The sequence below is a fragment of the Vanacampus margaritifer genome, chromosome 7 (assembly GCF_051991255.1).
Source record: "Vanacampus margaritifer isolate UIUO_Vmar chromosome 7, RoL_Vmar_1.0, whole genome shotgun sequence".
Taxonomy (NCBI): domain Eukaryota; kingdom Metazoa; phylum Chordata; class Actinopteri; order Syngnathiformes; family Syngnathidae; genus Vanacampus; species Vanacampus margaritifer.
Window position 1 is genome coordinate 12,236,253 of NC_135438.1, and position 15,655 is coordinate 12,251,907.

The 15,655-nt window shown below is 39.0% G+C and overlaps 1 protein-coding gene across 1 annotated transcript; it reads right to left on the reverse strand.

Moving 5' to 3' along the window:
* Nucleotides 1-344: 344 nt before the first annotated feature.
* On the reverse strand, nt 345-14,469 carry rfc1 (replication factor C (activator 1) 1). Its single transcript, XM_077571476.1, has 23 exons — nt 14,361-14,469; nt 13,854-13,970; nt 13,705-13,777; nt 12,778-12,894; nt 11,838-12,127; nt 11,665-11,736; nt 10,712-10,789; nt 10,319-10,636; nt 9,969-10,076; nt 9,691-9,870; nt 9,394-9,498; nt 7,609-8,041; nt 7,372-7,487; nt 7,180-7,294; nt 5,747-5,835; nt 5,518-5,655; nt 4,449-4,544; nt 4,102-4,355; nt 3,915-4,032; nt 2,699-2,844; nt 2,413-2,626; nt 1,070-1,258; nt 345-1,000 (listed from the first exon to the last, which is right to left on the reverse strand). Exons 1-23 carry the CDS (start codon nt 14,361-14,363, stop codon nt 899-901), a joined length of 3,471 nt encoding a protein of 1,156 aa, XP_077427602.1. The 5' UTR covers nt 14,364-14,469; the 3' UTR covers nt 345-898.
* Between the last annotated feature and the right edge of the window lie 1,186 nt (nt 14,470-15,655).

The window sequence follows — 15,655 nt, forward strand, 5'->3', positions numbered from 1 at the left end:
CCGTAAAATGGCACAGCATGTTTACCATGTCGGCCGTTTCCATTTGTCAGAAACAACGCGCCATAAAACACAGCCAAGCAAGAGTGTTGACGTTCTTAAGAGGCGGTCGGCAGCATCTGCATCGGACTTGATCGTTTTTTGCATTAACATTCTGGACTGCTGTAAAGTCTGGGATGAAGATGAAGTGTCACCGTCAACTGGACAATTTAGCAATGGCTGTCTCGGTTAACGGCTGCCAAGCCGAGTGACCCCCGTCCGTTATTTATGGCTGAAGAAGCATAAGCGTCTGAAAGGATGCCGCCAGTGGCCTTCAAGTCGCAAATGATACGCACCTGCAGCGTGTAATGAGGAAACGAATGTAGACGGGTCAGCTGGGCTTAAAAGCTGTGACACCATCACTACGTCCTGTTTATATGACGTGTAAATGTCAAACTATGAATCCCAAATTCTGGCGCCCCTACGAACCTGAACCCAACATCTTTTGGGCACAAACTCATTCCTGTTGGAATGAAAGACATTTTTTGCCCAACCATGAATTTACAACGTTATTGCTCCAACAATATCCTTATCAAAATGACCATACAGTATTAGGATCTTAAAATGCAGAATATCAACAACAACAAATACACAAGTGGAATATATCTCTATTTTTACAAAAAAAAAAAAAAAGGACATGTACAAGAAAAAGGTGGGAGTGCTGAGTGAGGAGCCAAAAGCATTCCTGTAACGTTGTTACACTCTTAAGCAGCAGTTGCATGATTTGGAGCTCCGCCCACACGGACATGATCAGATATACTGATAAGATAATGCGCAGGAGGCATTTAAAAATGGAAAAAGGGCAGGAAGTGGTCATGGCCAGGATGTAGCTTCACACTCAGCTTAGCATTTAGCTCAGCAGTCACTTTTTAGCCTTGCCCTTGCCTTTGCCCTTGCCCTTGCCTTTCCCAGAATCCTCCACCTTTTCCTTCTTGGACTCCTTGGTGGCTTTGGTCTTCTTCTTCTGTGGGAAGAAAACACATAAGACATCATATCAGATGGGATCAATTAAGCACGGTTTTATTGAACTTACTTTGATCATAGCGTCCACAGTGAGGCTGTCCCCCTCATCCTCGGACACTGGGGTGTCCTTCTCAGTGTCCTGCGCTTCCAGTTCAGCCTCTTCGCCGCCGCCGGCGCGCCGTCCCTTCTTGACGGTTTGCAGGGAGTACGGTGTCAGATGAACCTCCTTGTTGTACGCCCTGGTGAACGCTGCTTTCACCTGGAAGGAAGAAAAGCAACGTTTTGGGGTGTGTGTGTGTGGGGGGGGGGGGGGGGGGGGGGGCGTTATCTACTGGCCTGTCATGGTTGATATCTACCAGTACATTAATATTAATACAGTACAGTAGGACTGTGCAATCAATTTTGGCTTCAAACAGTCTTAAAAACATAATTGAAGAGAAATGATTAATAATAATAAGAATAAATTAGATTTAGAGGCGCGTTTTTTGGGACTCAAGGTCACCGTACAGTATGTTGATAGAGAACTTAACTGATTCACTGCCATTGACGGCTATAGACGTCACAAATTCATTGTAACTATTTCTATTAGTCTAAATTTTTTTTGCACTTTTGTTAAGAGTATGAACACCTAGAAATGTTTTAATTGTATTAGAACAGATATAAAATTTGTGATTAATCGTGAGTTAACTAGTGAAGTCATGCGATTAAAAATTGTAATCACCCGGCGCCCCTAATTTTTAATAATCTTTTCTTTAAAAAAAAATAAAAAAATACATATATATATATATATATATATATATATATATATATTGTTAACAAAAGTGGAAACAAATTTTAAACCAATAGAAATAGTTAAAATGAATTGATGACGTCTATAGCCGTCAATGGCAGTGAATGAGTTAAAATCAAATCAAATTAAAAAAAAAAAAAGATTAATAATTGAGTGTGGAGCTAATTTTATGGGCAAAATGCCATCATTTAGTCTGAAAAGCCTGCAATATGTTAGTTAAAGTGCCAATTGTTTGAAAGTTTATAATTACTGTAACATCTTTGGAGTTTTTGCATAATGTTGGAATCAAGCTAACCAGTCAAAAGTCTGGAGACACTTTCATTTAACAACATGAGAAAATGTTTCTTTGACTGGTTGTGGACAGTACATCTAATATGATTGTAAGCCACTTGTAATAGTAACATTATGCAGAGTTGGACGTGGAACAATAATGATTCAAATATATATATATATATTTTTTAAACCGTATCCCAAAAAGTTTTTGGGGAGAGATAAAAATGCACTTGTAGTAAAAAGTTAAACGCAACTGAACCTATGCAGTGATTCTCTCACACACCACTAGAGGGAGCCCACGCCACACTGAGAATCACTGCTAAATCAAGCCTCTGGCAGCCCTCGCTGACCTTGGAGTCCAGTTTGGAGTAGGGGTCCGGCTGCCCGCCCCACGAAGCGATCTCCATCATGCTGTCCACGTCCTCCCTGACCAGCTGGTAATCGTCCAGCAGCCGCACGGCCCGACTGGCGCCCTCTGCCGCCAGCTTCTGGAGCGGGCTGAGCAGGGCCTGCCGCAGGAAGTGGAGGTAGTCCAGGTTCACCGCCTGCCTGCTGCTCATCGTCCTGCAGCGCACAAGACACCTTCAGCACCCCGGGCGGGAAACAAAAGCGCCTAGCACGGTGCCTCGCGCTCACTTCAAAGCCATGTGCGACGTCAGGTCTTGGACGATGCGGGAATGTTTGCCTGCCGACGAGTTTTTGCCCAGCCAGCTTGGGAAAGACGGGAATTGACTCATGTAACCTCTCATGAGTTCGCCCGGGATGACACTGGCATAGATGGCCTACCAACAAACACATAAAGACACAAGTATTAGATTCAGCATCATCTGGTCACTATCTACAATCCCATATAAACAGTTGGGGAACCCCCCAATATTCATTTACAAAACTTTTGTACTGTACTGAGAATTTTCCTTTTGTGGGGAGTTTATAGGCCACAAAAAAAAAAAAAACTTGAGCCCTGCCCTCCATTTAGGCTCCACAAACACATGACTAAATACAATTTCTGAAAATATATGCAAAAACTGAGAACTGCAGTATGCTGTATTAAATTGTGGAAAAGTTGCATTAAACGGCTTTTCACCATTTCAATTTTCATTTTCATTTTTTTTGGGGGCGAGGCTGTAACTGTGCCGCATGAAACATTTTGATGTACAGATTGAGTCGCCCCTTCTATGGAGCCACAACACTGACAGTAAGATTTGGTATTGAAAAAAAAATGTCATTAAAACAAGTATTGGCATTGCAGAAGGTTGTATTGAAAAATAAAATATAGACATTTTTCTTAAAGCTTTTGTTTTTTGTATTATGATGTCTTTTTCAATGCCAATCTGCAGATTATTACTTTTTTTTTAAAAATTTTTAACTGTCACAAGTTTTCAGTTTCTCAGCTCTTTTTTCAGTTTCAACTTATTGGCAGTGTTTTGTTTGTGGGGGGCGGGGCTTTGAGCGAGAGAACGCCTTCCAGCTTTTCAAGAGAGGAAAGCGCGCCCTCTGTTGGCTAAAGGCAATACTCATGGATACAAGTTCACCAGGAACCCCTAAACCGCCTGTAAGCCTCGAGGTTATATGTGGTATACATGTTACTTGTGGCGTTAAGACCACCGGTGATGTTTGAAATTTCTATATGCATCATGTCATGATAATTTAGCTAACATGCTAACTGGTTTACTACAGAAATATTAACACTGACGCCACATTTTTTTTAATTATGTGTCCCCTCCCCCTATTATTCAAATTTAGCAGGTTTGTTAGCAACACTCTTCTCTGTGGTGTGTCAAATTTGTAAGACATTTATTTTCTCTTTAAACCTTCGACACAAATTCAAATGAACGTATGAAAAGTGTAGTACCTGCGTGGGTAGCAGAGACCAGTTCTGGCCAGAGCGGATGCGCCGGTCCACCAGATCTCCGTCACTGATAGAGTCGGCCGTCTTGCTGAGCAGCACAAGGTGAGACTTTGCGTCGCCGCTAAAAGGAGCGCAGCTTCGTCAATTGCCGCGATCGTGTGAGCGTTAAAAGTGTTGAAGTGAGCCTCACCCAGCAGCGGCAGGCCGAACGTGAAGATAATTCTCTTGGACAAAGAGGGGCGCTAGCGAGTAGTCGTGGAAGAAGAGATCCGATTTGTCAATGAGGCTCATGTGGGCCGTCTCCTTGCCGGCGGCAAACACCTTCCGGCACACGTCAAAGGGCCCCATCTTAGTGTCCTTGCGGGCGCTGGCGGCGTCAGACTTGCACTGGTCGTAGGTCAGCACCTTGTCTTTGGCCGACCACATGCTGAGGTTATGGATCACCTGAGGAAAATGCGGCCGGCACATTTTCAGCTGTGAATGACTTCAAACCATATTACCGATCGTGATTGTTTTTTGTTTGTGTTTTTTTAAAACCTGTCTGATGTCTTGATTGGATGCCAAGATGACTTCATTAAGTGCCGGAGGCGGAATCTTGATTCCTTCTTTGAAAGCGATGGACATCATAGCGCCCTGAAGAAAGGCGGCAGAAAAGGTCAACATTTAGAAAGTTAGACAATACAGTAATAAATACAAACTAAATACCATCATCCCAAAAAGTAAAAATAAATAAATAAAAATTATATATATATATATATATACTGTATATATTAGGGGTGTGAATTGCTTAATACCTAGCGATTTGATTAATAGGTCACGATTCAATTCTATACCGAATAATCCCGATACGAATCTATAAATTGATTATTGCGATTTTTTTTAAAAACTCAAATTTAGAAAATAATCAGTAAACTTGTAAATGTATACGGTAAGATTTGTATGAAAATGTATTTACTTGTCTGAAAATTCAGGTTGCAGTCTGTTTCATGTTTGAACAGCACTGAAATAAAATATTAAGGCTTAATGTTCCATTATTATAACATTCTTCCATGTCTAATGTGTAAATCCTAACCCCAAGTAAGACGTTTTGTTGAAAATTCCCATAAAAAATTGATGTTTAAAAATAGATTCGGCCGCATATTGAATCGATTTGAGAATTGCGCGCTCTGTAATATCGCGATATATTGCAGAATAGATTTTTTCTAACACCCCTAATATATATATATTATATATTATATACAATATATAATATATATATATATATATAATATATAATATATATATATAATATATAATATATATATATATATATAATATATAATATATATATATATATATAATATATAATATATATATATATATATATATTATATATATATAATATATAATATATATAATATATATATATATATATATATATATATATATATATAATATATAATATATATATATAATATATAATATATATATATATATATATATATATATATATATATATATATATATATAATATATAATATATATATATATATATATATATATATATATATATATATAATATATATATAAACTTTTATTGCGCCAAGGCACATATTTAAGTTCTCACCTTGATCTGCTCCAATCGCGGCCTCTGGAAGCGCAGATCGAAGCAGTAATTAGCCAATGATCTGATTTTCTGGTGGTTGCGATCGTTGCACATGCAGATGATGGGAATCTTGGAATTTTTGATGAGGCCGATTAATTCCTGTGGGAGGACACAAACGCTTGTCAGCATCGAGCTGGAGCAGAGGTGCTGGTAAAGTGAATGAATCGTGAAGCAATGCGCGTGCGTGTACCTGCATACCGCCCCGGTCTTCATTGCCCGCCATGCCATCCACCTCGTCCATGATCAAGACGTGCTTCGCGCTGACCTTCTGGGAAGTGCCTACCAACCATACAGTCATGAAGCATCACATGGCCCCGTGTAAACTGAACACAACTAACTTCACATCATCCCTGATTCAACAATCAACATTGTATGTATTACTCATTTCATGAGACTTCAGTACAGCCAATATGTTATGTATTGCTTTTGCTTCCACAAATATTTTACATTTTGTATTAAGAAGAACTATACATAATAATGCATTTGTGGAATGTGTATTAAGCAGCAAAACCCACCTGTTTTTTTCCCCCTCATCTCGGGGGCGGCCATTTTGCCACTTGGTGTCGACTGAAAATGACATGACAGTTGTTCAGGCAACAACCAATCACGACTCACTTGTTTTCTAAAGCTGAGTCATGATTGGTTGATACCCGAGCAACTGTGAAGTCATTTTCATTCAACACCAAATGGTAAAAAATGGCTGCCTCATGAGATGGCTAAAAACGGGTGGATTTTTGCTCTTTAACTCCATCAATAGTGGGGGCACATACAACATATTATTGTAAAGAAATTATAAAAAAAAAAAATTGGGGGTTGGTTTCCCATTTACGTTCTAACATAGCAGGAAATGTAAACAATTGGCAAGTCAACCAGCATCATTTGTCAGGTTAACAGCTTTTCAAGCGGTTTCAAAACCAAGTTTTATAAGTAACATAAATGACAGATTCAAGCATAAAACAAACCCTTCTATTTTTTTTCCTGGACCACAAGTAAGGCCATTATTGCATGAATGAACAGGATTATGTTTCTTAACTCACTTAATCCAAAAAATTTATAAATACGTTACATTTTAACTCATTCACGGCTATAGAGGTCAAAAATTCATTTAAACTATTTCTATTAGTTTAAAATGTTCCCACTTTTGTTAACAAGAGTATGAAAACCTAGAAACATTTTTATTATTGTACATCTAGAACAGATATAACATTTGTGATTAATCGTGAATAAACTAGTGAAGTCATGCTCTTGATTATAGTTTAAAAAATAAATTGCCTGACGCCCTTAATTTTTAATAATCTTTTCTTATTTTTTTTAATAAAAAATAAAATAAAAAATAATTAAATTACTTTTTCTTTTTAAAAAGAAGAAAAGATTATTAAAAATTTGGAATTTTTCATATTTAATCCCATGACTTCACTAGTTAACTCACGATTAATCACAAATTTGATATATTTTCTAAATGTACAATAAAAAAATGTTTTCTAGGTTTTCATACTCTTGTTGACGTCTATAGCCGTCAATGGCAGTGAATGAGTTCATTGTTTTAAGTGCCCCAACAGCCGGAGTGACGGGGGTTGCTTCAGTGAAAATGGCTGCACAAAAGGAAGCAAAAATGGAGTTTACCTTTATAGAAGCTTTCAATGCTGGTGTTGTTGAGGGATTCTGCAACCACTTCCTTCAGGTTGGTTTTGCTGCGAGTGCAACTCGCATTCATTTCCACGTAGCTGAAGCCCAACTCCTATTGGACCGTCCCACAGTATATGAAGTCACAGTCGCAACAATGCTGAATGCAACGCTATCCTTTCTATGACGCACCTCGCAGACCAGCGCCGCTGTAGTAGTTTTGCCCACACCCGGCGGTCCGGAAAGCAGAGCAGCTTTGAATCCCGATCCATCATCCTTTCCCGCACCAAATTTGCCAAATCGGGCAACTACACGACAGAAAACAAAAGGCACATAACCACTTTCAGAAAAAAAACAAGTGAATGATTTGTTTTGGGGTTTTTTTGTGCCCAAACATCTCTGAACAAACTAGTTAAGGCGGCAAGTTACCTGGTGGTTTGGGGGCACCGGCGCTGTGATGCTTGTACCAGTTTTGCAGCCATCGCAGCAGCTTGTTGGCGCAGCTCTGGTCCCCTTGCTGGCCTATCACAGCCTTCAGAGAGGACGGGCGGTATTTGTCCACCCACAGCAGACTGGCACCTTCCTCCTCTACTGATTTCATCATTGGGCGCGGGCCAGAGGATGAGGATGAGGAGGCGGAGGAAGAAAGGCCCAAGTCCCTGCGAGCAGTTTGAGCTGAGCCTCTTCCGGGAGGGGTTGCGCCATTTGTGGTTTTGGCGGTGCGGATGCTTGTCCGTCCAGTCTTTGAGGGACTCGGAGTGTGAGGGGACTTGGAGTTGCCTTTGGAGGGAGAGATCTTTGAAGCTTTAGGGGTGGTCTTTGAGGTTGGGCCCGGAGGAGTCCAGGTCTTTGAGGCTTTGCTCTAAATGATGAAATTAATACAAACAGGAAATCATAAAAATCTGGGGTGTCAAAATTAGTGTGTTAATTTTGAGTTCCTTTAATGCCACTATTTTTTATTTTATTTTTTTTTTTACTCGCGATTAATGACCACCAATGGAGATACTTGACTCATTGAGCTATTTTTAGCAGCAACAAGTTAATATTTTATCCAGAATGAATTTGGCAAATTAATTATTTTTCATGTACAATTATTACCTACAGTTACAGACGTCAAAAATTCATTCGAACAATTTCTATTAGATTAACATTTTTTTCCCCATTTTTGTTAAGAGAATGCAAACCTAGAAAAAATGTTTTTGGTGCATTTAGAACAGATATAAAATTTGTGATTAATCGTGAGTTAACTAGTGAAGTCATCTGATTAATTACGATTAAAAGATTTAATCGCCTGATGCCCCTAATTTTTTATAATATTTTCTTTAAAAAAAATACAAATAATGTATCTTTTTTTTTAAAGAAAAGATTATTAAAAATTAGGGGCGTCAGGTGATTAATTTTTTTTCCATAATTAATCACATGACTTCACAATTAATCACAAATTAATTAATTAATCTAATACAATAAAGAAAAAATCTAGGTTTTCATACTCTTGTTAACAAAAGTGGGAAAAAATGTTAAACTAATAGAAATAGTTAGAATAAGAATACGTTTTCCACTTACTGTCGACTGAAGAGGACATAACCTGAGCTGATGTAACGACCGATCATGGCTCAGTTTGCTGACCAAACCCAGAAAAAGGTGAGCCATGATTGGTCGTACCTACTTCCTCAGCACAGGTGATGTCATCGTCAACTGACAGCAAGTGGGAAAATTTGCTTTTAAAGTTATTAATTGTACAAGAAAAATAATGAAGTTATCAAATTCATTGTGGACAAAAATATTAACCTTTTATTGCTGAAAATGGCTCAATGAGTCAAGTATCCTTTTTAAATATGAAAAGAAAAATGCATTGCGCTGTCACCAACATCTTACAAATACAATAAATCTATCCAGTGGCAGAAAAATGACCTCAACACAAATTAATAGCACACTCGTTTTGTACGGTACTAACTCAAGTTTATAAATAAATATGAAATTACTGTATCAATGACTAAAATATGCAGCCATATTTCTATTAGTTAATTCCCCCCCCCCCACACTTTTGTATGTAAAAATAGAAAAAAATATGTTATAGTACATTTGGAACAGATATCAAATTTGAGATGAATCATGAGTTAAATATTAATGTCTCCTGACACCCCTAATAAAAACATATAACTTAGCTAAAACCTGTTCGTAAAAAAATCAAATCAAATAATACAGACTGCTGACCTCAGCTTCTGCAGCAATCTCATATTTGGACTTCTTCCCTGGTTTGGTCCTAATCAGCTTCAACAGATCGTCCTCACTAAGGATTTTGGTACCAAAACTCTCCGCCTAAGCAGAACCACAAACAAACAAAAATGAAGACACACTTGAATACTAATACAGTAAAATTGGCCTAAAATTCTACAAGTATTCCAAGTAATACACATTTTAAAAAGTTCAACCACGTTGTCGGCCACTTGAAGTGACAAGTGCAGTTGCAACGTAGCACGACGTCGGACAAAAAAATGAGACGTCGGCCACCTTCTCAAGCTTGGAGACGCCGCTGTCTCGACCCTGCACCAGGTAGGTGGTCTTCTTGCTGACGTTGCCCGTCACTTTGCCGCCGTAGCGCTCGATGAGGGATTTGGTGTCATCTCTCTCCATCGACTCCAGAACGCCCGTCAATACAAACACACAACCCTCCAAACAGTTCTCGGCACCCTGGGACAGCCACAACAGTCGGCGATGAGCAACGCAAAAAAAATAATAAAAAAATTAAAAAAACACTCCCGAGGGGGCTGATGACCTGAATGAAGTACCGTGGGGATTTCTTTGGAGCCCAGTGCTCGCGGTCCATCTCGATTGAGGTAATTCCTGTAAGCAGACGTGTTGAGTTTCTTCTTGTCTGCCTCATCGGGCCTTGTGCTCTAACGAGACGGAGAGAACATGAATCAGTGCATTAAGATTTGGATATAAGGTGTTCAACACATGTGAACCTTCTTTGAAATGCAGTATTTTTTTTTACGCGTTACTATATTACAAAATACTCCACAAGAATCCAACCATTGATGACTAATCACAATTCGGAAAAGCTTCTTTTTCAAAAGGGAACGTGCTATTTTTTTGCCAAACCCGCCATACCGATCGTATAGAATGAATTGCAGCTCACCGTTGCTTCACCGGGAGATGTTTTAAGTGCGGCTCCTATTTTGGATCCCTTTTCACCGCTTGACACCATCAGTGGCTCTTTTTTGGGAGAGATTTTCAATGTTGTGTGTTCTCTGCTCTTTGTCGCGGCATCTTTTTCTTCATCTCTTTTCTTCATCATCCCCAGTTTGGAACTGGGTTTGACTGGAGCAGGGCTTTTCTTGGGTGAAGGACCTATCATGTCCTCCGACATGCTGTCCTCTATGTTGTTCTTTGAGGGGCTGGGTGCATTCCTCTTTCTGGGGAATGCCTCATCTTTTCCCCCTAAGCCTTTACGAACCTGGGGGGGGGACAAACAAGTTGGATTAGAAAAAACTCTGACACGTAACTGTTACTTGCTTCAAATTGTCATCACCTTCTTCGCTTGTGGCTCTGCATCCAGCATGCCAAGAGTTCTTGCAAAAGCTTCATCTTCGTGGATCTGCTTCTCCAGCTAAGTAACACCCGTTTGAGAAAACATTTCTTATTAATCCAAAGAATCATACCCTCAAGCTTAATTTGAATTTTCATATTCTCAATGGGTTGAATCCAAGAACATTTTTATACATGGTGACGGGGAGGGATTACGCGGCTAGACCATTACAGAACCATTGTAACAAGATCGAGACATTTTGGGATGTTCAATTAATGGTCATATTGAAGAATGCTCACAAATGACAACAAAGCAATAATTTAGCCAATTACAGGGGTCCTTATAGTTCACAATGGTACTGACTAGGGGTGTGAATTGCCTAGTAGCTTGCGATTCGATCTGTATCACGATTCATAGATCACAATTTCATTTGATACCGATTAATCCAGATACAAATCTATAAGTCAATTATTGCGATTTGTTGAAACTCAAATTTAGAAAATACTCATCAGTGAACTTGTTCATGTACACTGTAAGATTTGTATGGAAATCTACTTCAGGCTTATATCTGTGGTCCACCGTATTTAACAACAGGTTGCAATCTGTTTCATGTTTAAACAGCATTGAAATCAAACTTTTAGGCTTAATGGTCCATTAATACAACATTTGTTGAACTTTTCCATCAAAAATTGAGCTTTAAAAATCTATTCGCTGCACGGTACTGACCAATCAGCAACAAATTTAACTTCAAATGACATCACAGTTGCTCAGTTTCTTGTAATGGCCAGTCACAGATCCCGTTTTGTGAAACTGAGCTGTGATTGCTCGTTACCTGAGCAACTGCGACGTCATTCACAGGCGGCAGCAGTTGACAAAATGGCCGTCCCATGAGGGGGTTTAAGAAGATTTTTGGGATGGCCTCCCCTTTAGTACATGGTTTTGTTTCAGGTATTTACCTCGCCATCCTCAAGCATCTGCAGCTGTCTAGCAATTTGCTCGTCGCTCAGATCGTCTGTATCCTGGACAGGCTGAGGATGAGATGAGTTGTTAGGAACCTTCATTATGCTCGATAACGACAATAAACATTGACTGTTGAACAAGTCAAGAAGAAATGTTTGTCACTACTCACAGTCTTCCGTTTCGTGCTGGCGACCAGCTTCTTGTCTGAGCGCTGGATGCTTTTGTTGCCGAAGTAGTCAAATACAGAGGTGGGGGTTTGTTTGGTCGGAGGAGGCGGCGGCGCCGTCTTCGGTGTGACAGGCGTGCTAGGATGTTTGGCTCCAGTTTTCAAGTGAACAGAGGATGACTTGATTGGAGAGTCGGCAGCCTCTTTCACACCTGGACTTGACCTGCTCTTTTGGGAGGTGCCATTGTGCTTGGAAGATTTCTTCAAGGATTCAAAGTTGTCACTGTCTGAGTCTACAATCCCCCCCCCCCAAAAAAAGTATGTTTTTAAAATAACTTAACAAAATAACTAACCTTACAAAATAAAATTAATTAATTTTAAAAAATTACAAATAAAGTCCTCCATTTGAAAATGCACTGTGTTGCAAACTGCTATAAATAAAACAAACCAAATAAACTCCCAAAACAGCCATTGGGACAGTTTTGAAATTATTGAAGCACAAAAATCTGACATTTGAAAAGGGGTGTGTAAACTTTTTATATCCACTGTACTTACAGAGCAATGAGTGGCAAAGTCTGATTCAAAATATAAATCGCTGGTGTTGAGACAAAACCTCATAACTCACAATTTTGTAAATGTCATATTTAAAAAAATCTGTACTATTGGTCAGTCCACACATGGATTTTATTTTATTTTATTACAAATTATTGACCAATGATGAAAATGGCTTGCTCTCTTTGATAATGCAATGTTAATGGTTGAACAAAGATGCCATGGTTTTTTTTTTTTTTTTGGGGGGGGGGGGGGGGTCTCCTGAAAAAAGACAGAGGCTATTTTGGAGGTACTGGACAAGGTTTCAGCCCGACACCAGCAATATTAATTGTTACCCAAGTGGAAGATTAAGCGCGGACACGTGCATAACCCTGACAACCAACCATTTTACCTGTTTCCAAGACGCATTGAACAGGCTCTTTCTTGTGAGACTGTGCAGCCTTGCTGATCTTCTGCTTCTTCTTAGGCGATTTCTTGGACTTCCTCTCTCGTTCCTCTGAGTCAGAGTCTGAGCAGGCCAAAAAGCAAGCGTGTCAGTGAAATAAAATGCAAATTGGTGTTGGTGGATGAATAAGAAAATATGCTGTGGCGTGTTGCTCAACTACTTTGGCAATTGGCAGTGGATATTTTCCAGTGACTGACAACTCTCCTTCTAGAGCTATTTTGCCATGAATGGCTACTAGAAGTATTTTTGCCATGAACAGCTCTGATTGGTCAATCGCCAGACCGAGTCATGGATTGGGCGTGGTCTCTGCCTCACTTCACCTCCTGTGTATTTTAATTTTTCACAAAGTTTTCCTATTATTTCCTACTAAACAAAGAATATTATCGACATTATCTGCCTAATCCTAACATAACCATCAGAGCTTTTGGGCTGTTTTTAAGAAATTGCAGTGTAAAAAAGAAGAAAAAAAAAGAAAAGAAGTACAGAATGGGATTTAAATTTGGGACACTGCACTTTCGGGGTGACCGCCTTAACCATTATAGCATGAGCCGTACAGTCACTGGCACAGAATATGTTCTTGTAATTTGTTGTGCGATTCAAGGCAAAATAGCGCTAGCAAGAGAGTTGCCGGTCACAGCTAATATCCACTTTGTATTAATTATTACTTGAACAATTTCCATTTCTCTAATACTGCATGTAAAAAATCATTGTATCTCAGACAATTGTTTAAAAGAAACAGTAGTAGCTGATTGTTTTTATTATCAGTTTGAAAGTGTCTTTGCAACTTTTGCAAAAGTTAACCACAGACTTACCAAAGTCAGCATCACAAAACGAGATAGGAAAATTACAGGTACATCTCAGACTCATAATTACCTGATTCTATGACTGCATGTTTTTTCCGTTTTTTTTCAGGCAGACGTTTCACGCCTGTTTCTTGTTTTTTTATCTGTGGCATTAAGAAAAGAAAATACATGAGACAATAATAACCCATTCCAAAGGTAAAGTCTGTGTCAATTTTTTACCTTGGTCTCTTTCTTTTTATTCAACTCTTTTTCTGAGGAAAGCGGATTCTTCTTCGTGCTAACGTTTCCATTTGGAGTCGCTTTCTGTGTTGATGGTGCAAAGAATCGCCGGATGTCCTGTGAGAAATCAAACCATATGAGCAGGACAGGAACCCTTAATGTAACCTTTTTTACGAGGCGCCGCTGACTGCCAGAGATGCAATGAAATCCACACACTCAACGCGAACACGTTTACTGAATCGGAGACGTGAGGTCTCTTATGTTTGCAAATGGGTTGGAAACAAAACATCTGATTTTACAGAAATTAAATCATTTAACATCACTAATGTTTATGGGCCAAACTCAAAAGTTGATCAGTTAAGCTAACGGCTCCATGGTTGACGTTGCGATGGCTTCGAACGGATTTAACGAGAGACAAAGGACAGTTTTGTTTTTTTAAAAGTTATCCCTTTGTGGCATAACCGTTTGTGGTTTCGGAACACGCAAGATCCACAATTACAACGTTACCATTGTGAACACGTCTCCCCGCCGCGTTCCAGGTTTGTTTTCGAAAAGGGAAAACGCTCAGCTACTTGGCGCGAAGTAGGACTTAGTTGTCGCACGAAGATGACGTCGTACAAGAAGTGCTCATAGACAAATATACGTAAATTCCGCCTTGAGCGTTTGATTGTACGTTGCTACAGAACCACCATATTGGATGTCCGAAGTGCACTCCGAACGTTCGGAAACCTGTTCAAATGAGCGGTTCGTTTATTCAAAGTGGACCAAAAACGGAGTTCAAGTGCGTGTTGTAAGTCAGTCCAGTGTGTGGCCCACCATCAATGTTTAAGCTGCTTGAGGCATCTAGTAAATTATATTTACGACTCATAAATGTGTTTTATATTCTGTAGAGCTGATCTAAATTTGCAAATATGTAAAATATTTGATATTTACATTTAAAAAAGTAGCGTTTACATTCATAAAGCTGGTGAAAAAAAAGATAACTAATTTTGACAAGCATAAATGGTTTTGGAGGTTTCCTTAACTATCTGCTCGTGTCAGGGTCCAAATAATTAATGTGATTAATATTAATTATTTCTGTAACTGCTTTAAAATGCTCAACATATGACAGAGTGCTCTTGTTTTGGTTCTGAATGTAGAGATGGGATTCGTCAACTGTGCAGGGGCTGATAATTTCTGGTGGGTTGCAGAGTCTTGACCACCCCAAAATATTCTTCAAAATGATTTATCTTATAAAGAGCTGCTCAGGTAACAAAAAAACACTGTAATATATAAACAACATGCAACTGCTTGATTAACAAATTTGTCGTGCTTGATAAATTTAAGTTAAAACAATTTCACACTGGCCCTTGCTTCCATTTTTCAGGATTCTACACATGAAAGTCTCCAAAATAAAGTTTAAAGTCAGCTGGGATGTGCTCTTGTGACAACAAAATGTACAAAGTCCTGACAGCAAATGTTAGAATTTCCAGTTAGAGGAGGATATTTATCTTGGCATGTTGCTGTGTATTTGCTCTTTTTGACTCATCCTCGATCGAAGATGCTGACTGACCTACCTCCTCATGATTCTCAAAGTCTACCAACAAGATATTACAAAAATCCTCATCCTTCCATAGTGGACCATCTTTTATATCAGGAAGTGTAAATGCTAATTTTATATTTATTCTGTTTATTAGGCACTCCTTGTTAGTGTTGGGGTGGAGCCCTTGGATGTTCAGAACTGCTGCAACTATACATAACTTCACAACGAATCATACTGTACATTAATGTTCTTACTAATCCTTACAGCGCTTTTTTTTTTC

Excerpts from the sequence above, each read along its gene's own strand:
- rfc1 (XM_077571476.1), bottom strand. Across the intron at positions 2,845-3,914 it reads GGTCTCTGCTACCCACGCAG|GCCATCTATGCCAGTGTCAT; the intron begins GTACTACACTTT and ends GTTTGTTGGTAG. Across the intron at positions 1,259-2,412 it reads ACTCCAAACTGGACTCCAAG|GTGAAAGCAGCGTTCACCAG; the intron begins GTCAGCGAGGGC and ends TCTTCCTTCCAG.